Source organism: Bombina bombina, chromosome 4, assembly GCF_027579735.1.
Source record: "Bombina bombina isolate aBomBom1 chromosome 4, aBomBom1.pri, whole genome shotgun sequence".
Taxonomy (NCBI): Eukaryota; Metazoa; Chordata; class Amphibia; order Anura; family Bombinatoridae; genus Bombina; species Bombina bombina.
Window position 1 is genome coordinate 879,544,043 of NC_069502.1, and position 23,501 is coordinate 879,567,543.

At 39.1% G+C, this 23,501-nt stretch overlaps 1 protein-coding gene across 1 annotated transcript in view; it reads right to left on the reverse strand.

Annotated features, from left to right (window-relative positions):
* Positions 1-23,501, reverse strand: part of LOC128658039 (gastrula zinc finger protein XlCGF66.1-like) — a 153,457-nt gene that overhangs the window by 17,839 nt on the left and 112,117 nt on the right. Inside the window, exons 6-7 of the mRNA XM_053712485.1 lie at positions 19,047-19,154; positions 17,332-17,359 (exon numbers count right to left, since the gene is read on the reverse strand). Coding sequence (XP_053568460.1) covers positions 17,332-17,359; positions 19,047-19,154 — 136 coding nt within the window. The remainder of the gene's footprint in view (positions 1-17,331; positions 17,360-19,046; positions 19,155-23,501) is intronic.

The following is a 23,501-nucleotide window of genomic DNA, read 5'->3' on the forward strand; positions in this document are numbered from 1 at the left end:
ATTGTAGTCATGAACTGTCCCTCTTGAACTAGGGGCAGAATGGACCTGATCGTCTCTATCTTGAATGATGGGACCCACAGAAACTTGTTTAAGCATTTTAGGTCTAGAATCGGGCAAAACGTGTCCTCCTTCTTTGGGAACACAAAAAAGGTTTGAATAGTACCCTCGACCTCTTTCTGCTAGAGGTACTGGTACTTTCACTCTAGAAAGGCGTCTCTCTTCTCTGGTCTTGATGATAGGTTTGACAAGAGGAATCTGCCCCTGTCCGTCTGTCATCCAAGCCTCTGCGAAAACAGATAGTCTGTCCCCTACGTGATCCATGCCGATTTTGTCTCAGCGGACTTCTCGCTCTGCTTGGCTTTGTTCCAAGATTGAGCTAGTTTCCAAGATCCCATGGAATGCTCGGTTTTTGCGGCAGGCTGTATGCGTTGGGACTTGTCCGAACGAAAGGGACAAAAAGCAGAGCCCTTAGGCTTATTCCTCTTATCCTGGGGTAGGAAAGCACCCTTGTCTCCCGTGACCATGGATATGATAGAGTCCAGGCCTGGACCAAAAAGAACTTTCCCCTGAAATGGAAGGGAAAGTAATCTAGACTTGGAAGTCATGTCAGCAGACCACGAGTTTAACCACAGAGCCCTTTGGGCTAGAACAGAAAAACCTGATGTCTTGGCATTCCGGCAAATAATCTGCATATTTGCATCTAATTCTTTCCTGTATCTCCTCGAGGGGAGTCTCCACCTTGACCATATTTGACATGGAGTCGCACCAGTAGGTAGCGGCTCCGGCCACCGCAGCGACCGTAGCTGCAGGTTGAAATACAACCCTGTGTGCTGAAACATCTTTCTCAACATGGTTTCTAATTTTTTATCCATGGGCTCTTTGAACAACGAACTATCCTCGAGCAGGATAGTTGTGCACTTAACGAGCATGGAGATAGCTTCATCCACCTTAGGGATGGCCCCCCCCACAGCTCAAGCTGAGAGTCCGGGACAGGAAACAATTTTTTAAAAGAAGAAGAGGGAGAAAAGGACAATCCAAGTCTCTCACATTGGTTACTAATAATATTAGCAAAATGTGCCAAATCAGGCCACGCAAATATCTCCCAAAAAAAAAAAGAACCTGACTGTTCGCACATTGAAAGCCTCATCTCACACATGTCACAGCATAAAACACAATAAAATTAAATTATGCATAAATCCCTCCCTGTTCAATAATCCCCCTTCCGGGGATATTAACCCTTGATTCTATACAGATAAAGGAGTTGCACTGTGACTCTGTCTTCTTGCATCATCATATGTGTATAAATGAAAAGATCTTACCAGAATCTATGCCATGGAACAAGAACACGGCCTCTCATTTTGACAGTGTAGTAGCATCGCTCCTGACATGGACTTGAATGTAGAAAGCAGGCAGCGAAACTTGTCAACGCTGATTGCTTATGGAGCTGTTAATATGAGTCGGGATGGTTTTGCAGAAAGACTCTCCCTGCATCTCCGGACTCTAACTTTCATCCATGCTCTCACTGAGAGGCTGACAGGACTACTTAAAACTCCAGTCCCATTCCGAAGAGTACTACCCTCCATAAGAGACTACTCCAAATCTTCCGACACTTCTCCCTGTGATGAAAGGCAAAGAATGACTGGGGGATGAGGGGAGTGGGAGAGGTATTTAAGCCTTTGGCTGGGGTGTCTTTGCCTCCTCCTGGTGGCCAGGTTCTCATTTCCCAAAAGTAATGAATGAAGCCGTGGCCTCTCCTCCTATAAAGATGGAAATATCTCTCTCGCCAAAGCTATGGTATGAATTAAATTATAAGGAGAAACTAAACTATATGATTGATAGTTTAAAAAGATGGTCTAAATTGCAGTTATCTTTACTGGGTAAAGTCAATATAGTTAAAATGATTCTATTTCCCAAAATTTTATATTTATTGCAGGTAATGTAGTTTCCCTTATATAAAACTGACGTACATATATTAAATAAACATTTAATTCAAGTTTTCTGGAAAGGCAGAAGGCCAGTATTAAGCTTGGAAAAATTGCAAATGCCTAGGGATAAAGGAGTAATTAACCTCCCAAACTTTGCAATATATAATAAAGCAGCATTAATAAATATGTGGTTGACTGGCTGACACAAGGGAATTATTACACAGACATAGAAGTTAAGCAAGAAATTGTTTCTCTCTTTACATTATCTGCTTTAGCTCATATACGAAGTAAAAATCTACCTATTGATTGTAAAAAAATTGCCTGTTTTTAGGGAAACTATAAAAGCATGGCAATACCTATGCTGTTCAGGTAATTCAAACATTAGTATCTCAGAGTTCTATCCCATACAGGGAAATCTCCAATTCTTAGTTGGATACACAACAAAACCATTCAAAGACTAGGCTAGATTAGGACTAGTATACTTTTCACACTTAATTAATAAAAGAGATAACTTTTCAAGAACTTAAACAGGAGTTCGGGATTCCAAACCATCATCAATTTGTTCTATTACGAAATAAGAAGCTATATAATTAGTTTATTCAAACAAAATGGATTCAGAATTTAGGGGCAGAATTTTCTTTCAATTTAGAAACAGAATCTTTTAGATTTCTTTCCTTTATAGATTTATAATATTTAAAAAAGTGAAAAAATAATCATGAAAAGTCATAATAATTGGGATTACCTGCTCACCGTAACCCTTATAGACAATACAATAACCAAAAGTATCATAACAACAAAGAAGGTTTCTCTCGCAGCATATTATATGGAAGCACAAATTAAAATGACTCATATGATATACTTTACACCTGCGAGACTAACAAAATTTGCTAAATCTAGAGTGATCCACTGTAATAAATGCGGCACTAGGGGAGCAAATTTACTGCACTGCTTTTGGTACTGTTGTCAGCATCCGCTACTGTTTACCTTTTTCGCATAATTTTTTTGGGCGTCGCTTCTTGCGTCGTCGTGGTCACGTCATTTTTGGGCGTCGCTACATGCGTCGATGTGGTAGCATCACTTGCATTGTCAAGCTTGCGTCACTTTTGGCGCAACCTTTTGGTTTCAAATATCAGCGTTTCCATATCTTCCTTGCTTGAGTATAGTATTCATTTATCTTTTGTTTTAGCTTATTCCGTGTCTCTATACCTGGATCTGAAAATTGGATTGGACTTTGGCTTCTCTAAACTCCTTTTGGTACCTTGCAAAGATTGGACCGATATCTGGCTCTGAAATCGGATTGGACTTTGACCTTGGCTTTTCTAAACTCCCTTGGTACCTTGAAAAAACATAATTTATGTAAGAACTTACCTGATAAATTCATTTCTTTCATATTAGCAAGAGTCCATGAGCTAGTGACGTATGGGATATACATTCCTACCAGGAGGGGCAAAGTTTCCCAAACCTCAAAATGCCTATAAATACACCCCTCACCACACCCACAAATCAGTTTAACGAATAGCCAAGAAGTGGGGTGATAAGAAAAAAGTGCGAAAGCATATAAAATAAGGAATTGGAATAATTGTGCTTTATATAAAAAAAATCATAACCACCACAAAAAGGGTGGGCCTCATGGACTCTTGCTAATATGAAAGAAATGAATTTATCAGGTAAGTTCTTACATAAATTATGTTTTCTTTCATGTAATTAGCAAGAGTCCATGAGCTAGTGACGTATGGGATAATGACTACCCAAGATGTGGATCTTTCCACGCAAGAGTCACTAGAGAGGGAGGGATAAAATAAAGACAGCCAATTCCTGCTGAAAATAATCCACACCCAAAATAAAGTTTAATGAAAACATAAGCAGAAGATTCAAACTGAAACCGCTGCCTGAAGTACTTTTCTACCAAAAACTGCTTCAGAAGAAGAAAACACATCAAAATGGTAGAATTTAGTAAAAGTATGCAAAGAAGACCAAGTGGCTGCTTTGCAAATCTGATCAACTGAAGCTTCATTCCTATACGCGCAGGAAGTAGAAACTGACCTAGTAGAATGAGCTGTAATCCTTTGAGGCGGAGTTTTACCCGACTCGACATAGGCATGATGAATTAAAGATTTCAACCAAGATGCCAAAGAAATGGCAGAAGCTTTCTGGCCTTTTCTAGAACCGGAAAAGATAACAAATAAACTAGAAGTCTTTCGGAAAGACTTAGTAGCTTCAACATAATATTTCAAAGCTCTAACAACATCCAAAGAATGCAACGATTTCTCTTTAGAATTCTTAGGATTAGGACATAATGAAGGAACCACAATTTCTCTACTAATGTTGTTGGAATTCACAACCTTAGGTAAAAATTGAAAAGAAGTTCGCAACACCGCCTTATCCTGATGAAAAATCAGAAAAGGAGACTCACAAGAAAGAGCAGATAATTCAGAGACTCTTCTGGCAGAAGAGATCGCCAAAAGGAACAAAACTTTCCAAGAAAGTAATTTAATGTCCAATGAATGCATGGGTTCAAAAGGAGGAGCTTGAAGAGCCCCCAGAACCAAATTCAAACTCCAAGGAGGAGAAATTGACTTAATGACAGGTTTTATACGAACCAAAAGCTTGTACAAAACAATGAATATCAGGAAGATTAGCAATCTTTCTGTGAAAAAGAACAGAAAGAGCAGAGATTTGTCCTTTCAAGGAACTTGCGGACAAACCTTTATCTAAACCATCCTGAAGAAACTGTAAAATTCTCGGTATTCTAAAAGAATGCCAAGAAAAATAATGAGAAAGACACCAAGAAATATAAGTCTTCCAGACTCTATAATATATCTCTCTAGATACAGATTTACGAGCCTGTAACATAGTATTAATCACAGAGTCAGAGAAACCTCTTTGACCAAGAATCAAGCGTTCAATCTCCATACCTTTAAATTTAAGGATTTGAGATCCTGATGGAAAAAAGGACCTTGCGACAGAAGGTCTGGTCTTAACGGAAGAGTCCACGGTTGGCAAGAGGCCATCCGGACAAGATCCGCATACCAAAACCTGTGAGGCCATGCCGGAGCTACCAGCAGAACAAACGAGCATTCCTTCAGAATCTTGGAGATTACTCTTGGAAGAAGAACTAGAGGCGGAAAGATATAGGCAGGATGATACTTCCAAGGAAGTGATAATGCATCCACTGCCTCCGCCTGAGGATCCCGGGATCTGGACAGATACCTGGGAAGTTTCTTGTTTAGATGAGACGCCATCAGATCTATTTCTGGAAGTTCCCACATTTGAACAATCTGAACAAATACCTCTGGGTGAAGAGACCATTCGCCCGGATGCAACGTTTGGCGACTGAGATAATCCGCTTCCCAATTGTCTATACCTGGGATATGAACCGCAGAGATTAGACAGGAGCTGGATTCCGCCCAAACCAGAATTCGAGATACTTCTTTCATAGCCAGAGGACTGTGAGTCCCTCCTTGATGATTGATGTATGCCACAGTTGTGACATTGTCTGTCTGAAAACAAATGAACGATTCTCTCTTCAGAAGAGGCCAAGACTGAAGAGCTCTGAAAATTGCACGGAGTTCCAAAATATTGATCGGTAATCTCACCTCCTGAGATTCCCAAACTCCTTGTGCCGTCAGAGATCCCCACACAGCTCCCCAACCTGTAAGACTTGCATCTGTTGAAATTACAGTCCAGGTCGGAAGAACAAAAGAAGCCCCCTGAATTAAACGATGGTGATCTGTCCACCACGTCAGAGAGTGTCGTACAATCGGTTTTAAAGATATTAATTGAGATATCTTTGTGTAATCCCTGCACCATTGATTCAGCATACAGAGCTGAAGAGGTCGCATGTGAAAACGAGCAAAGGGGATCGCGTCCGATGCAGCAGTCATAAGACCTAGAATTTCCATGCATAAGGCTACCGAAGGGAATGATTGTGACTGAAGGTTTCGACAAGCTGAAATCAATTTTAGACGTCTCTTGTCTGTCAAAGACAGAGTCATGGACACAATCTATCTGGAAACCCAGAAAGGTTACCCTTGTCTGAGGAATCAATGAACTTTTTAGTGAATTGATCCTCCAACCATGATCTTGAAGAAACAACACAAGTCGATTCGTATGAGATTCTGCTAAATGTAAAGACTGAGCAAGTACCAAGATATCGTCCAAATAAGGAAATACCACAATACCCTGTTCTCTGATTACAGACAGAAGGGCACCGAGAACCTTTGTAAAAATTCTTGGAGCTGTAGCTAGACCAAACGGCAGAGCCACAAACTGGTAATGCATGTCCAGGAAAGAGAATCTCAGGAACTGATAGTGATCTGGATGAATCGGAATATGCAGATATGCATCCTGTAAATCTATTGTGGACATATAATGCCCTTGCTGAACAAAAGGCAAGATAGTCCTTACAGTTACCATTTTGAATGTTGGTATCCTTACATAACGATTCAATATTTTTAGATCCAGAACTGGTCTGAAGGAATTCTCCTTTTTTGGTACAATGAAGAGATTCGAATAAAACCCCAGCCCCTGTTCCAGAACTGGAACTGGCATAATTACTCCAGCCAACTCTAGATCTGAAACACATTTCAGAAATGCTTGAGCTTTCACTGGATTTACTGGGACACGGGAAAGAAAAAATCTCTTTGCAGGAGGTCTTATCTTGAAACCAATTCTGTACCCTTCTGAAACGATGTTCTGAATCCAAAGATTGTGAACAGAATTGATCCAAATTTCTTTGAAAAAACGTAACCTGCCCCCTACCAGCTGAGCTGGAATGAGGGCCGCACCTTCATGTGGACTTAGAAGCTGGCTTTGCTTTTCTAGAAGGCTTGGATTTATTCCAGACTGGAGATGGTTTCCAAACTGAAACTGCTCCTGAGGATGAAGGATCAGGCTTTTGTTCTTTGTTGAAACGAAAGGAACGAAAACGATTATTAGCCCTGTTTTTACCCTTAGATTTTTTATCCTGTGGTAAAAAAGTTCCTTTCCCACCAGTAACAGTTGAGATAATAGAATCCAACTGAGAACCAAATAATTTGTTACCCTGGAAAGAAAGGGAAAGTAGAGTTGATTTAGAAGACATATCAGCATTCCAAGTTTTAAGCTATAAAGCTCTTCTAGCTAAAATAGCTAGAGACATAAACCTGACATCAACTCTGATAATATAAAAAATGGCATCACAGATAAAATTATTAGCATGTTGAAGAAGAATAATAATATTATGAGAATCATGATCTGTTACTTGTTGCGCTAAAGTTTCCAACCAAAAAGTTGAAGCTGCAGCAACATTAGCCAATGATATAGCAGGTCTAAGAAGATTACCTGAACACAGATAAGCTTTTCTTAGAAAGGATTCAATTTTCCTATCTAAAGGATCCTTAAACGAAGTACCATCTGCCGTAGGAATAGTAGTACGTTTAGCAAGGGTAGAAATAGCCCCATCAACTTTAGGGATTTTGTCCCAAAATTCTAATCTGTCAGACGGCACAGGATATAATTGCTTAAAACGTTTAGAAGGAGTAAATGAATTACCCAAATTATTCCACTCTCTGGAAATTACTTCAGAAATAGCACCAGGAACAGGAAAAACTTCTGGAATAACCACAGGAGATTTAAAGACCTTATCTAAACGTTTAGATTTAGTATCAAGAGGACCAGAATCCTCAATTTCTAAAGCAATTAGTACTTCTTTAAGTAAAGAACGAATAAATTCCATTTTAAATAAATATGAAGATTTATCAGCATCAACCTCTGAGACAGAATCCTCTGAACCAGAAGAGTCATTAGAATCAGAATGATGATGTTCATTTAAAAATTCATCTGTATAAAGAGAAGTTTTAAAAGATTTTTTATGTTTACTAGAAGGAGGAATAACAGACATAGCCTTCTTGATGGATTCAGAAACAAAATCTCTTATGTTATCAGGAACACTCTGAACATTAGATGTTGATGGAACTGCAACAGGTAATGGTACTTTACTAAAGGAAATATTATCTGCATTAACACGTTTGTCATGACAATTAATACAAACAACAGCTGGAGGAACAGCTACCAAAAGTTTACAGCAGATACACTTAGCTTTGGTAGTTCCAGCACCAGACAGCGATTTTCCTGAAGTATCTTCTGACTCAGATGCAACGTAAGACATCTTGCAATATGTAAGAGAAAAAACAACATATAAAGCAAAATTGATCAAATTCCTTAAATGACAGTTTCAGGAATGGGAAAAATGCCAAGGAACAAGCTTCTAGCAATCAGAAGCAATGAAAAATGAGACTTAAATAATGTGGAGACAAAAGCGACGCCCATATTTTTTTAGCGCCAAATAAGACGCCCACATTATTTGGCGCCTAAATGCTTTTGGCGCCAAAAATGACGCCACATCCGGAACGCCGACATTTTTGGCGCAAAAGAACGTCAAAAAATGACGCAACTTCCGGCGACACGTATGACGCCGGAAACAGAAAAGATTTTTTGCGCCAAAAAAGTCAGCGCCAAGAATGACGCAATAAAATGAAGCATTTTCAGCCCCCGCGAGCCCACAGGGAAAAAAAGTCAAATTTTTTAAGGTAAGAAAAATGATTGATTCAAATGCATTATCCCAAATATGAAACTGACTGTCTGAAAATAAGGAATGTTGAACATCCTGAGTCAAGGCAAATAAATGTTTGAATACATATATTTAGAACTTTATTAAAAAAGTGCCCAACCATAGCTTAGAGTGTCACAGAAAATAAGACTTACTTACCCCAGGACACTCATCTACATGTTTGTAGAAAGCCAAACCAGTACTGAAACGAAAATCAGCAGAGGTAATGGTATATATATAAGAGTATATCGTCGATCTGAAAAGGGAGGTAAGAGATGAATCTCTTCGACCGATAACAGAGAACCTATGAAATAGACCCCGTAGAAGCAGATCATTGAATTCAAACAGGCAATACTCTCCTCACATCCCTCTGACATTCACTGCACGCTGAGAGGAAAACCGGGCTCCAACCTGCTGCGGAGCGCATATCAACGTAGAATCTAGCACAAACTTACTTCACCACCTCCATAGGAGGCAAAGTTTGTAAAAACTGATTTGTGGGTGTGGTGAGGGGTGTATTTATAGGCATTTTGAGGTTTGGGAAACTTTGCCCCTCCTGGTAGGAATATATATCCCATACGTCACTAGCTCATGGACTCTTGCTAATTACATGAAAGAAAACTGGACTGATACTTGGCTCTGATATTGGATTGGACTTTGACCTTGGCTTTTTCATACTCCTTTGCACATCAGCTTCCAGTTCCTAGTGTTTATCCTCCTTCTGCATCTCTGAGAAGTCCCTTTTCCAGCTACAGTTTTGTTTTCTTCTGCACTCTACACATCCAGTCTCTGCCAGGACTTGTCCAGAGCCATCGGTCAGGTTTACCCCTACCTCAGTCTCTGGGTATTTCTGACTCTGACACTAACTCAAGTTGTGTGACAGTTATAAAATTAAAACATTTTGGTATAAAACTCTTAACTGGCTAAACACGGAACTCCGGAAAAGAATTGATTTAGAATCTCAAGACATTTTTTTTTCTTATGCACGGTTTCAAATTGAAAGAGAATACCAAATGTGTGAATCTGTCAATAATAACAGGAAGGAAAATGATCATTAAACTATGGAAATCTAAAAAGGCCCCCCATGTTAAAAAATTTACAACTGGAAATTTGTAACCAGCTTATAATAGAGCAATTAGATACCTTATCTCTCCCAGCTATTGGCTTAACAAACCTTTGTACAAAAATGAGAAAAAAATTATTTTAGAGCAAGAAATAGGATTCTAAAAACAAATTCTGTTCCCATTCCAACATACTGAACTGCTGATGAATTATAGGCTCAGAGGACAATGGACATTTTTAGATGATTAATCTAGAGGGAGCGATGGAGGGAACATATTTTTCATTTTCACCCTTCCTTTCCATATTTTTCCCCCTTTTCCTTCCTCTCTCTCCTTTTTTTCTCTGTTATTTCTTCTCTCTCTCTTTGCAGCTGGAACTAGCTGTAAAATGTATTATTTAGACTTATTTTATAATTATAATGTTAACAATGAGTATATTGTAAAAAAGATTCAATCTTTTTCTTTGCGTTAATTAGGAGTATAATGATGACATTTTATGTTTCTTTATGTTAAGTTTTATGCGATTTATACATAATTTCTCTGATGTCAAATTGATCTTGCACTAATAAATAAAAAAAACATAATTTATGCTTACCTGATAAATTTATTTCTCTTGTGATGTATCGAGTCCACGGATTCATCCTTACTTGTGGGATATTCTCCTTCCCTACAGGAAGTGGCAAAGAGAGCACCCACAGCAGAGCTGTCTATATAGCTCCTCCCTTAGCTCCACCCCCCAGTCATTCGACCGAAGGCTAGGAAGAAAAAGGAGAAACTATAGGGTGCAGTGGTGACTGAAAGTTTTAAAATAAAAATATATATGCCTGTCTTAATAAACAGGGCGGGCCGTGGACTTGATACATCACAAGATAAATAAATTTATCAGGTAAGCATAAATTATGTTTTCTCTTGTAAGATGTATAGAGTCCACGGATTCATCCTTACTTGTGGGATACCCTAACCAAAGCTTTAGGACACGGATGAAGGGAGGGACAAGACAGGGACCTTAAACGGAAGGCACCACTGCTTGTAGAACCTTTCTCCAAAAAATAGCCTCCGAAGAAGCAAAAGTATCAAATTTGTAAAATTTGGAAAAAGTATGAAGCGAAGACCAAGTTGCCGCTTTACAAATCTGTTCAACAGAAGCCTCATTTTTAAAAGCCCATGTGGAAGCCACAGCTCTAGTAGAATGAGCAGTAATTCTTTCAGGAGGCTGCTGTCCAGCAGTCTCATAGGCCAAACGGATGATGCTTTTCAGCCAAAAGGAAAGAGAGGTAGCCGTAGCCTTTTGACCTCTCCGCTTACCAGAATAAACAACAAACAATGAAGATGTTTGACGGAAATCTTTAGTTGCTTGTAAGTAGAACTTTAAAGCATGAACCACATCAAGATTGTGCAACAGACGTTCCTTCATTGATGAAGGATTAGGACACAGTGAAGGAACAACAAACTCTTGATTGATATTCTTATTAGAAACAACCTTAGGAAGAAACCCAGGTTTGGTACGCAAAACCACCTTATCTGCATGGAAAACAAGATAAGGGGAATCACACTGTAAAGCAGATAGCTCAGAAACTCTTCGAGCCGAAGAGATAGCTACTAAAAACAAAACTTTCCAAGATAGAAGCTTAATATCTATGGAATGCATAGGTTCAAACGGAACCCCTTGAAGAACTAAGTTTAGGCTCCATGGCGGAGCAACAGGTTTAAATACAGGCTTGATTCTGACCAAAGCCTGACTAAATGCTTGAACGTCTGGGACATCTGCCAGATGTTTGTGTAGAAGAATAGACAAAGCAGATATTTGTCCTTTTAAGGAACTAGCTGATAAACCCTTCTCCAAACCTTCTTGGAGAAAAGACAATATTCTAAGAATCCTAATCTTACTCCACGAGTAACCTTTGGATTCACACCAATAAAGATATTTGCGCCAAATCTTATGATAGATCTTCCTGGTGACAGGCTTTCTAGCCTGAATCAGGGTATCAATGACCGACTCAGAGAAACCACGCTTTGATAGAATCAGGCGTTCAATCTCCAAGCAGTCAGACGCAGAGAAATTAGATTTGGATGCGTGACAGGACCTTGGATTAGAAGGTCCCGCCTCATTGGCAGAGTCCACGGTAGAACCGAGGACATGTCCACTAGGTCTGCATACCAAGTCCTGCGTGGCCACGCAGGTGCTATCAGAATCACCGAAGCTCTCTCCTGCTTTATTCTGGCAACCAGACGTGGGAGGAGAGGAAACGGTGGAAATACATAGGCCAGATTGAAGGACCAAGGCACCGCTAGAGCATCTATCAGTACTGCCTTGGGATCCCGGGACCTGGACCCGTAACGAGGAAGTTTGGCATTCTGACGGGACGCCATCAGATCCAATTCTGGTGTGCCCCATAGCTGAATCAGCTGGGCAAATACCTCGGATAGAATTCCCACTCCCCCGGAGGAAAAGTCTGACGACTTAGGAAATCCGCCTCCAGTTCTCTACTCCTGGGATGTGGATTGCTGAGAGATGGCAAGAGTGATCCTCTGCCCATCGGATTATTTTGGTTACCTCCATCATCGCTAGAGAACTCCTTGTTCCTCCTTGATGATTGATATAAGCTACAGTCGTGATGTTGTCCGACTGAAACCTGATGAATTTGGCCGCAGCAAGCTGAGGCCACGCCTGAAGCGCATTGAATATCGTTCTCAGTTCTAGAATATTTATCGGGAGAAGGGATTCCTCCCGAGACCATAAGCCCTGTGCTTTCAGGGAGTTCCAGACTGCACCCCAGCCTAGCAGGCTGGCATCTGTCGTTACAATGAGCCACTCTGGCTGCGGAAACACATTCCCTGAGACAGGTGGTCCTGAGACAACCACCCGAGAAGAGAATCTCTGGTCTCCTGGTCCAGATGCAGTTGAGGAGACAAATCTGCATAATCCCCATTCCACTGTTTGAGCATGCATAGTTGTAGTGGTCTGAGGTGTAGGCGGGCAAAAGGAACTATGTCCATTGCCGCTACCATGAGTCTGATTACCTCCATACACTGAGCCACTGATGGCCGAGGAATGGAATGAAGAGCTCGGCAAGTGGTTAAGAGCTTTGATTTTCTGACCTCCGTCAGAAATATTTTCATTTCTACCGAGTCTATCAGAGTCCCTAGGAAGGAAACTCTTGTGAGAGGGAAGAGAGAACTCTTTTTTATGTTCACCTTCCACCCGTGAGATCTCAGAAAAGCCAACACGATGTCCGTGTGAGACTTGGTTAGCTGGAAAGTTGACGCCTGAATTAAGATGTCGTCTAGATAAGGCGCCACTGCTATGCCCCGTGGTCGTAGAACCGCCAGAAGGGACCCTAGCACCTTTGTGAAAATTCTGGGAGCCGTGGCCAACCCAAAGGGGAGGGCCACAAACTGGTAATGCCTGTTTAGAAAGGCGAATCTGAGAAATCGATGATGATCTCTGTGAATAGGGATGTGTAGATACGCATTCTTTAAGTCCACGTTGGTCATATATTGACCCTCCTGGATCAGAGGTAGAATAGTCCGAATAGTCTCCATCTTGAATGATGGAACTTTGAGGAACTTGTTTAGAATTTTGAGATCCAAGATTGGTCTGAAAGTTCCCTCTTTTTTTGGGAACCACAAACAGGTTTGAGTAAAATCCTAGCCCCTGCTCCTCTTTTGGGACTGGGCGGATCACCCCCATGGTATGTAGGTCTACTACACAGCGTAAGAACGCCTCTCTCTTTGTCTGGTTTACAGACAATCGAGAAATGTGAAATCTCCCCCTTGGAAGGGAGTCTGAATTCCAGAAGATATCCCTGGGACACAATTTCTAAAGCCCAGGGATCGTGAACATCTCTTGCCCAAGCCTGAGCGAAGAGAGAGAGTCTGCCCCCTACTAGATCCGGTCCTGGATCGGGGGCTACCCCTTCATGCTGTCTTAGAGGCAGCTGCATGCTTCTTGGCCTGTTTACCCTTGTTCCAAGCCTGGTTAGGTCTCCAGACTGACTTGGATTGGGCAAAATTCCCCTCTTGCTTTGCAGCAGAGGAAGCTGAAGCGGGACCACTCTTGAAGTTCCGAAAGGAACGAAAATTATTTTGTTTGGTCCTTATTTGGTCTATCCTGAGGGAGGGCATGACCTTTCCCTCCAGTGATGTCTGAAATAATCTCTTTCAGTTCAGGCCCGAATAGGGTCTTTCCTTTGAAAGGAATGTTCAAAGTTTAGATTTAGATGACACATCAGCAGACCAGGATTTAAGCCATAACGCCCTGCGTGCTAAAATGGCAAAACCTGTTTGTGCTTCACAGTGCACTTTAAAAAAAAAAAAAAACATTATCTAGATGTTAGTCATCCCTGTCACCTGAAGCCGAGGTATGCTGTGATCGGCCGGAAACAGGGGGGTGACTATACATCATAGTTATATCTTTATTTTGGTTGGTTTATTTGACAATTTAGGAGACAATACTCTCCTTTTTAACTTAATTACTAATAAAGTTTTGACTTTTATTACGTACCCTATAGGAATGAGTGATAATTTAAACCCCTACTAAGGTTCTTTCCTAATAATCCAGATTTTATATATTATATGGGGAGTAGCACCAGAATGCATAATCAATATTCCATTAATTCCTATATCTACTTAAACTAGTGCGAGTAATCTCAATTCATTTGTGTAATTCAATAATTTGAGCAGCATTGCAGCTTCTCTGTTTTCAATTGTTACTTGAGCACAGTTAGAAATTACTATGACCTCTTTTGATCTGGGTGCAGAAAGGCAAAAATGGTCAGACAATATTAAAAAACTAACTTCTGATCTAAAAAACAAAAGTACGACTGAAGGGGATAAAATGTTCCCATCATTTTGTGATTTAAAACCGGAGCATAAGATTAAGTGGGAGGGAGCAACTACTGAATGCTCCCTAAAATTAATTGGTTATCTTGTAGAACATGAAACGGATAAACTGAAAGAAGTCACACAGGAAATCTTTGAAATTAGTGAGGACTTAAAACATTTAGAATCATGGGAAGACTTCCAAAAATCTTACAACAAAATCAAAAATGAAGTTGAAAGATTTGCAACATTTATTTCAGATAAGAAAGAGAGAAAGATTGAGAGAAATCGTACTGCTTATGCTCAGGGAAAAGTGTATTCTTGGAATAACAGTAATAATAAAATATCCTGACTGACTGTACAGATAAAGAATACGATTCCACTGACACTGAACTCTCTGAGGGAGAAACTTACATTTCTGCTATTTCAAATAAAGATACCAAGAGAACAAAGAAAATTGATAATAGTGGTAAATTAGAAAGGTGCTTAAAATTGCATGGTCTATCTAATTTATGAAAGACAAAAATTGGGTTTCATATCCCTTTAAGTGTAGTTTTCTAAGAAAACTTTAGTCTAACTTCATTTCAAATCTGCAAAGTCACCAATGCTTTATGGAGATCCATGGTCCCCCAAAAAACACACTACCCCGAATTACTCTCATATCAGCTCTGGGTTGGCTTTAAAGGGACATGAGCACCCAACTTTTTTGTAATTTTCTTTTTAATTCAGACAGAGCGTACATATTTAAACAACTTTCCCGTTTACTTGTATTATCAATTTTCTTTAATTTTCTTGGTATCCTTGAATGAGCAGCAATGGACAATTGGGAGCTACCTGAACACAACAGTAAGCCAATGAAAAGAGGCATATATGTGCAGCACTCTGCAGCTAGCTCCTGAGCCTGCCTAGGTATGCTTTTCAACAAAGGATATCAAAAGAACTATGCATACTAGATAAAAAAAGTACATGGGAAAGCCGTTTAAAATGGTATGCTCTATCTGAACCATTAAAAGGTAAAAAAAGGGTTTTATATTCCTTTAAACAAAAAATAAAGCATGGTCTGAGTTTTTAGCCAGATACTTACTTTTAAAATAAAACTGATTTAAGGGTAGAGTAATCCCACACACCTATCTCTTTATTAGAATATATATATATATATATATATACTGTATATATATATATATATATATATATATATATATATATATATATACACACACATATATATATATATATATATATATATATAAATATATAAATATATATATATATATATATATATATATATATATATATATATATATATATATATATATATATATATATCAGGGTTTTTATATGTATAGGGTACTGCTGGGCTGACAAACTTGTACAAAACAAAGAGGCAGCAAAAAAAAATAGAAGCCAGCAATTTTGGATTGACCACATGACTTAATCCTTGATTACCCAAACAAAGAGTTTAAAGGGACTTTAAACTGTACAACCAATTGAATAAACAGGCCAGAATGTAACCGAGGCCAGGCTTGAAGCGCATTGAGATAGCCCTCAGTTCTGAGTGCCAAAGTCCTTGAGCCCTCAGAAGACCCCAGACACAACCCCAGTCTGAAAGACTTGCGTCCGTAGTTATAATCTCCCAAGAAGGATGGAGGAAACTGCCCTGGAGAAACAGGTTCCTGAGATAGCCACTAGAAAGAGATTCCATCGTTACATAGTTGAGACAGATCACTTGAGACAGGTCTGAGTGATCTCTGTTCCATTGACTCCGCATACATAACTTTAGAGGTCTCAGATGAAAGTGAGCAAAGAGAATAGCATCTGATGCCAACATAAGAACTACCCTAGCCAAGGAATCCTCATCAGAAAGTTGAGCATGACTCATAGACCACCATACAGAAAACTACTGGACTCAACTCTAGAGAAGCCATGTTTAACCTTCCTCTTTCATTTACCTGCAAGAGGCATAGTGCTCAAGGCAGCAGTAACTGCCGACTGTAGTTGGGTCACAAAATCTTGAGGGAAGGCACAGGCCCCAAAACTAGTTTGAGGAATGGGGTCCCAGGGAACTACTGGTGAATAAACTTGTTGAAAAACAGGCATATGATAACGATCAGATATCTAAGAGTCTGCTGCATCCGTAGGATTATGAGGAAAAGGAGTCACAGGCTTCTGGGCAGGATGTTCCCCAGAATGAGTGCGCAGTACAGATGTAAGGCAGGAATTACAAAGCTGTGCAGGGGGACAAACAGTAATCTTTTTACAGAGCATACCCTTATTTAAAACTAAAATTGGTACAGGACACAACTCCTGTTGGCTAACATCTGAGTGCTCCATAACTCTAGAGTTATCAATCTCCCAATATAAATGAAAAATCACTACACAGGCCCTGTTGGAATTATCTTACCCTCTAGGTAAAAAAAAAACAAAAAAACACACCTCACACATCGCTGTCTTACTGAGCGGCAAGAGTAGCACACCCTGCAAAGCATGCCAAACAACAAGAGGGCGGGAGTGGCACAAAATGACATAACATGGCCTCTTTTTCCCAGCCTGCTATACAACGCCGGCCTTCAACTGCCCCCCTATCAGCCTAGTGATCCTAAGCCGGTTCCAAACAATCTGAGCCACCCCACCGGGAGCCACATTGACAAGAGTAATCACTCACGGAGCCCTTATTCCAACGCTCCTCTGATCACATGAGCGCAACTGAGAACCAGAGCCGCCAGATAGTAAAAAGCCGGAAGTGACCGGCTCCCCCCACCGGATGCAGAAAGGGCCAAACATACCCAGCAGATAATAATCCTCCAGTGAAGTTATTTCTAACCCCTTAATAAAAGGTTCCTTTCTTGTCCTCCTCCCTACAGTGCACAAACACATAAGACCCCTTATTAGACCACCGGCCATGAAGGGAGTGGAGAAAAACATTCTACAGACTTACCAGTTTGACGTGTTCCACTTGACTGGTCCTGAAATATAGAGAAATGCCATGTTACTGACACAGGACTTCAGAATTAAAGGAATACATCTCAGATTACTGGAGAAGGCAAAAGAAACCTCCCTGCAATCTCCAGCAGCTTCCAGACACAAAACTCTACCAAGAGCATTACATGGTCTCCACCGCCCCTGGCCTCTCTTCTGGGAAACAATCCACTTGAGGACAAGCTTCAGCAGAGTATCTTTCTCTGCCAACCTCCTATGATGCGAGGCAAAGAACTACTGAGAGGGTGTTGGAAGTGTGAGGTATATGTAAAACCTTGTTGGGGGTGTCTTTGCCTCCTCCTGGTGGCCAGGTGCAGTATTTCCCAATACGTAATTAATTTGTGGACTCTCACTGCCATTAGAAAGAAATGAAACCTAGATACTAGCATGCCCAGTGCATACTGGTATCAGGCTCACTGGCCAATGGTAATGTGATCACTGTGACAGCCCCTCCCCTTCTGTCCCAGTGTACACAAACAGTAAAAAAGTATCAAATTAATTTTAATAAAGTTTATTTTTTTTTAATATTTTAATAAAGTGTTTTTAACTTCTAAATTTTATTTTCTGCCCTTGGTGATAAAAGGGTTAAACATAATGTGCCAAAATCTAGATAACCACCCTGGGGTCTCTAATTTTGTGTAGCAATTTTTAAATGATTGACTGCTTTTAAGCTTACAGTCCAAGCATAGCAAATTTTAGCATTAAACCAATAATTCCATCTTTGTAGTATTTAGCCTATTTGTTATAAATTACTTGGAAAAAGACGTGGGTATTCTCAAATTCAGAAAACATAATTAAATTAGTATATTCTTAGCTATACTAGTTTTATAGAAATAGTTATAAAGAAAATAGTAAAAAAAAATTTTTTTTTTTCCCCTCATTGTTCTTAAATTCCTATTTAGTGTTATTTTATATACCCCTATAGGGTATCACTAGAAAGTCCTGTCTGTTAAAAAAAACGGTATATAATAATATGTATGGGTGCACTTAACTAGAGTAGGCTATTAATGTGAAACAGAGTGGGCATAATTGCCAAAAATGATTGCGTCTTAAGCATGGAGACTGGGAAATATCTTGGCACTTAAGGAGTAACTTAGCCCTTTGGTTGCCCAGAACATCACACAAGAGTAAAGTAACCCCTGCTTGCCCTAGCACACATGTACACAGCTCTAAATCACACAAACATCAGTGGTTTAATATCTTGATTGTGTGGAGCACACAAGAATAAACTGACCTTTACTTCTGGGTCAGCTGGGAAGTGACAAGTGTCTGTGTCAGAAGTGCCGGGAATGGAAAGGGGAGAGGTGTGGCTGTCTAGGAACAAAGATCAGAGTAGTTCCAAAGTTCCAGAGCCCATTTTTCAGACACTATTGATGTTGGGGTTAATCTATGTGTTTTATTGGTAGAGGTGGGGATAGGGGCATTAAAATAATCTGCTTAGTTGGACACATCACACGAGTATACTCACCTGTGCCCTGGGTTCCTCAGAAACGTTACACACATACACTCATCTGTGCCGTGCGTCACTCAGACATGTTACAACACGTATAATAACCTGCACACCCTGTATCACTCCACAACACTCTCTTATGCCCTGCATCCCCTCAGACATGTCACACACGTACACTAATCTGTGCCCTGCATCCCTCAGAGAGGTCACACATGTATACTCGCCTGTATTTATATGGTCACATATTTCCTGCACTGCAGCTTCTGGCATATTTCTTTGGCACTGATCTTCGGTTTGTTCTGTGTTACATGAAATCTTAGCATCATTTTGACCTTAAAAAAAAATGTTTAATTTAAGTTAAATATGCCTTAGCCTCCATAACTAGCAGTCACACCTAGAAGAAACATTTCATGTAATGGCATTAGCACAACAGTAAATACAAGCTATGTCATTTAGTAAAGTGAGTTAGCTTGGGATCAGTTACTTTACTAGTTGCAAATTTAGCCCATATTATAAACAATCAGAATTCCCCATGTGAGATGTAGTATAGGGTTTTGGGGGGGAAAAATCCATTCTCTATTGCTTATTAAAACCTCACTATCGCCCATTTAATTATCTTAAAAGGGACAGTCTACAACAAAATTGTTATTTTTAAAAAAGATAGATAATCCCTTTATTACCCATTCCCCAGTTTTGCACAACCAACAGTTATATTAATATACTTTTTACCTCTGTGATTACCTTGTATCTAAGCATCTTCTGACAGCCCCCTAATCACATGACAACTCCCTGGGTATGAACACATTGTTATCTATATGGCCCTGTTGTGAAAAGCAAATAAAAAAGCATGTGATTAAGAGGCTGTCTTACAGAGTCGTTGAAACCGGCAGAAATTTAGATGTTTAAATGTTATAAAGTATATTAGTCTAGCAATGTTGGTTGTGCAAAGCTGGGGAATGGATAGTAAAGGCATTATCTATCTTTTTAAACAATAACAATTCTATTGTAGACTTTCCCTTTAAACGGAAAAATACATTTGAGAGGAATGTAAAGAAAGTCAAAATATATTATTTTTCACAACTATTTATTGTTGTCGTTTTTCTTGCATTTAAAAGTGCCCGATAGGGGCAACATAAGGAAGGAGCTCTGAGTACTGTGATATCTATAACCATCCAGCTACATACACTACCAGACATCCTGATAAAACACCAGCTGATAATAATTTTTTACTATAGGTGTAATTATATTTTTTCACAACAAGAGGGCAGCAGAGCCACTATTGAAGTGGTTGGCTCGAATTTTAAAGGTTTATAAGGGTGAAGTTTTTAAACACATATGTAAAGCATGAGTAAGGGTTGTTAACCCGAAAACGTCGCTTGTAATTGTGATATCTGTGTGACAAATAAAGGAAATTTAATGTAAAGAAGCGCTGTGGACATTTATTGCAAGTTCTATACTTAGAGGCCGAATTATCCAAGGTCTTGCGGACATGATCTGACAGTGCGGATCAGGTCCGCAAGACACTCACATGTGCCCTGTGTCCTCAAACACATCGCACACGAAAACCCCGTTCATTTACCTGTTCCCTGTAACCCTCAAACACGTCATACACATGTACACTCACCTGTGCCCTGTGTCCCTCAAACACTTCTATGCATATTTATTTCACAAATTGGTCACCAGCATACAAACAAAGCGACGTTTCGGATATTCAATCATGCCTGATCAGTAACAGGAAATGCTGTAATTTATACACCTGCAATCATAGTAACAACCAATCCCAGGTATATCTCCTTTTTACTCCCTCTACTGTACAGGTATAGTACTAAACATGATTTATACAAAGTTAAAACATCCTAACTAGTAATTCATAATATTAAAATACTATCTCCATAAGACATAATACCAAAGAGAGAGAGGAGGAGAGAGAGAGGAGGAGAGAGAGAGAGAGGAGGAGAGAGAGAGAGAGGAGGAGAGAGAGGAGGAGAGAGAGAGAGAGAGGACAGAGAGAGAGAGAGTGGAGTGAGAGGTGGAGAGAGGAGGAGGAGAGGGAGGAGGAGAGAGAGGAGGAGAGAGAGGAGGAGGAGAGAGAGGAGGAGGAGAGAGGAGGAGAGAGAGAGAGGAGAGAGAGGAGGAGAGAGAGGAGGAGAGAGAGAGAGAGGAGAGAGAGGAGGAGAGAGAGGAGGATAGAGAGGAGGAGAGAGAGAGAGAGAGAGAGAGTGAGAGAGAGAGAGAGAGAAGAGAGAGAGAGAGAGAAAGAGAGAGAGAAAGAGAGAAAGAGGAGAAAGAGAGAGAGAGAGAGAGAGAGAGAGAGAGAAGAAAGAGAGAGAGAGAGAAGAAAGAGAGAGAAGAGAAGAGAAGAGAGAGAAGAGAGAAAAGAGAGAGAGAGAGAGAGAGAGAGAGAGAGAGAGAGAAAAGAGAGAGAGAAAAGAGAGAGAGAACAGAGAGAGAGAGAAGAGAGAGAGAGAGATAGAGAGAGATTCAATCATGCCTGATCAGTAACAGGAAATGCTGTAATTTATACACCTGCAATCATAGTAACAACCCATCCCAAGTATATCTCCTTTTTACTCCCTCTACGGTACAGGTATAGTACTAAACATGATTTATACAAAGTTAAAACATCCTAACTAGTAATTCATAATATTAAACCAGTATAAAGATATGGGAGGGATAATATGCGAAATAACCGGCTTGGTAATTCTATACAAAGATAAATACAAAGGAACTTGGAATTCTTAAAACAGAGGGCATAAATAATCACTGTAAAAGGTTAAAAAATACAGTGGGTCTGTGACATGAATAATAAACAATATTTAAGTATACTATATGCCAAATAAAAAATATTTTATACATATTTATATAAAATTAATAATATTCTAAAAAAATGTAAAATAATGTCAAATAATAAAAAATATATCTGAAAATGAAGTAAAGAAGTCAATTTGCCAATTAAATCCGAACCTTGACAATGCTAGAACTGGCAAAATGCCAACATATTAAATAGAGTAATCCAATAACGGATGATTCATAAATAAAGTGATACAATAGCTTTTCTATTGCTAACTGATATAGGTACATAAATAAGAGAATTATCATATCTGCATATGTCAGTTTTAGGGCTGGGTGATATGGGGGAAAAAATCACAATAAAAAAACAAACAAAAAAAAAACTAAAAAAAAAACACGATTGCGATTTAATCGCGATTTTATTAAAAATTACTATAACACCTTGATTTTTCAATAGAACGCTTATTTAACACAACAGAATCTTACTGTACATGTTTCTCAATGTCCAATACACTCTTGGAGCATAAAAATTAACAATTATAATTAGAGGAAAAATATAAAGATAAAAAAAACTTGTGCACTGCACCACTGTGTACTACTACTGATGATTGATGATCTATCTTCTGGGAATCTACACTTGACTCAACTAAATTATATATTAAATAAATATAAATAATAAATATAATATTACATTTATCATCTATCTATCTATCTAGTAAGTAACTATATATCTTTCATCCTCTATAATCTATCTACTAGATATATGATAGAGCAGTACGTAGTAGATATTATTTATATATATTTGGTAACATTATGTTGAATATATTATATTTTACAATTCACTTCACAATACATCCTACAAGCAACCCTAAATGAAAATTTTAAATAAATATATATTGTATTATTGTTATATGTAATCAAACTCAATGTTAAGTGTTACAGGAGTAAAAAAAAAAAAAATCTAAAAAAAAAAAAAAATCTAAAAAAAAAATAATCAGTAGGGCACTTTAAAGTTTTTTTTCACAATATTCACTTTATTGCTCACAACTTTGAGCACCACCGTTTGACAACCGCCACAACACTCCCAGATGACTCCCACATACTCTTCAATCTCTTCCCAAAATGGCCGTTTTGTGGGCATTCTCAGGTTCGCCCACGGCCGCACACTGGTCCGCCTCTCATTCTCCCTCTCCGCCTCAGTTTCATGACGATCTGAAGATTTTTTTTTTTCTCAAAAAAAATTGCGTACTCTCGTGGTTTTAAAACCTTGGTGATTAATCGCGGTTTTAAAAACCGCATCCGCGATTAATCGTGCAGCCCTAGTCAGCTTATAAGAGCACTAAAACATATTGTACAGATGAAACATGAGAGTACATAAAAATTGCAAGACAATATAATAGAGATAATAAAACACTACACAGAGTTGTCGTACAATGATGGTCTTAAAATATTAAAGGGGCATGAACCCAAACATTTTCTTTTCGTGATTTAGGTAGAAGATACAATTTTAAACAACTTTCCAGTTTACTTCTATTATCAAATTTGTTTTTTTCTCTTGGTATCATTTGTAGAAGGAGAAACAATGCACTACTGGTTTCTAACTGAACAAATGAGTGAGCCAATGACATTCGGTATATATATGTAGCCACCATATCAGCAGCTAGAACTTAGGTTCTTTGCTGCTCACTCGAGCTTTCCTAGATAAACCTTTCCAGCAAAGGATAACAAGAGAAATGAAGCAAATTAGAAAGTTGTTTAAAATTGTATCCTCTGTCTAATCATGAAAGAAAAGTGTTGGGTTTCATGACCCTTTAAGCTACATATATACTGTAAATTACTAAAATGTATATTATATTAAAACATTACATCATAATAAAATACATACCTAT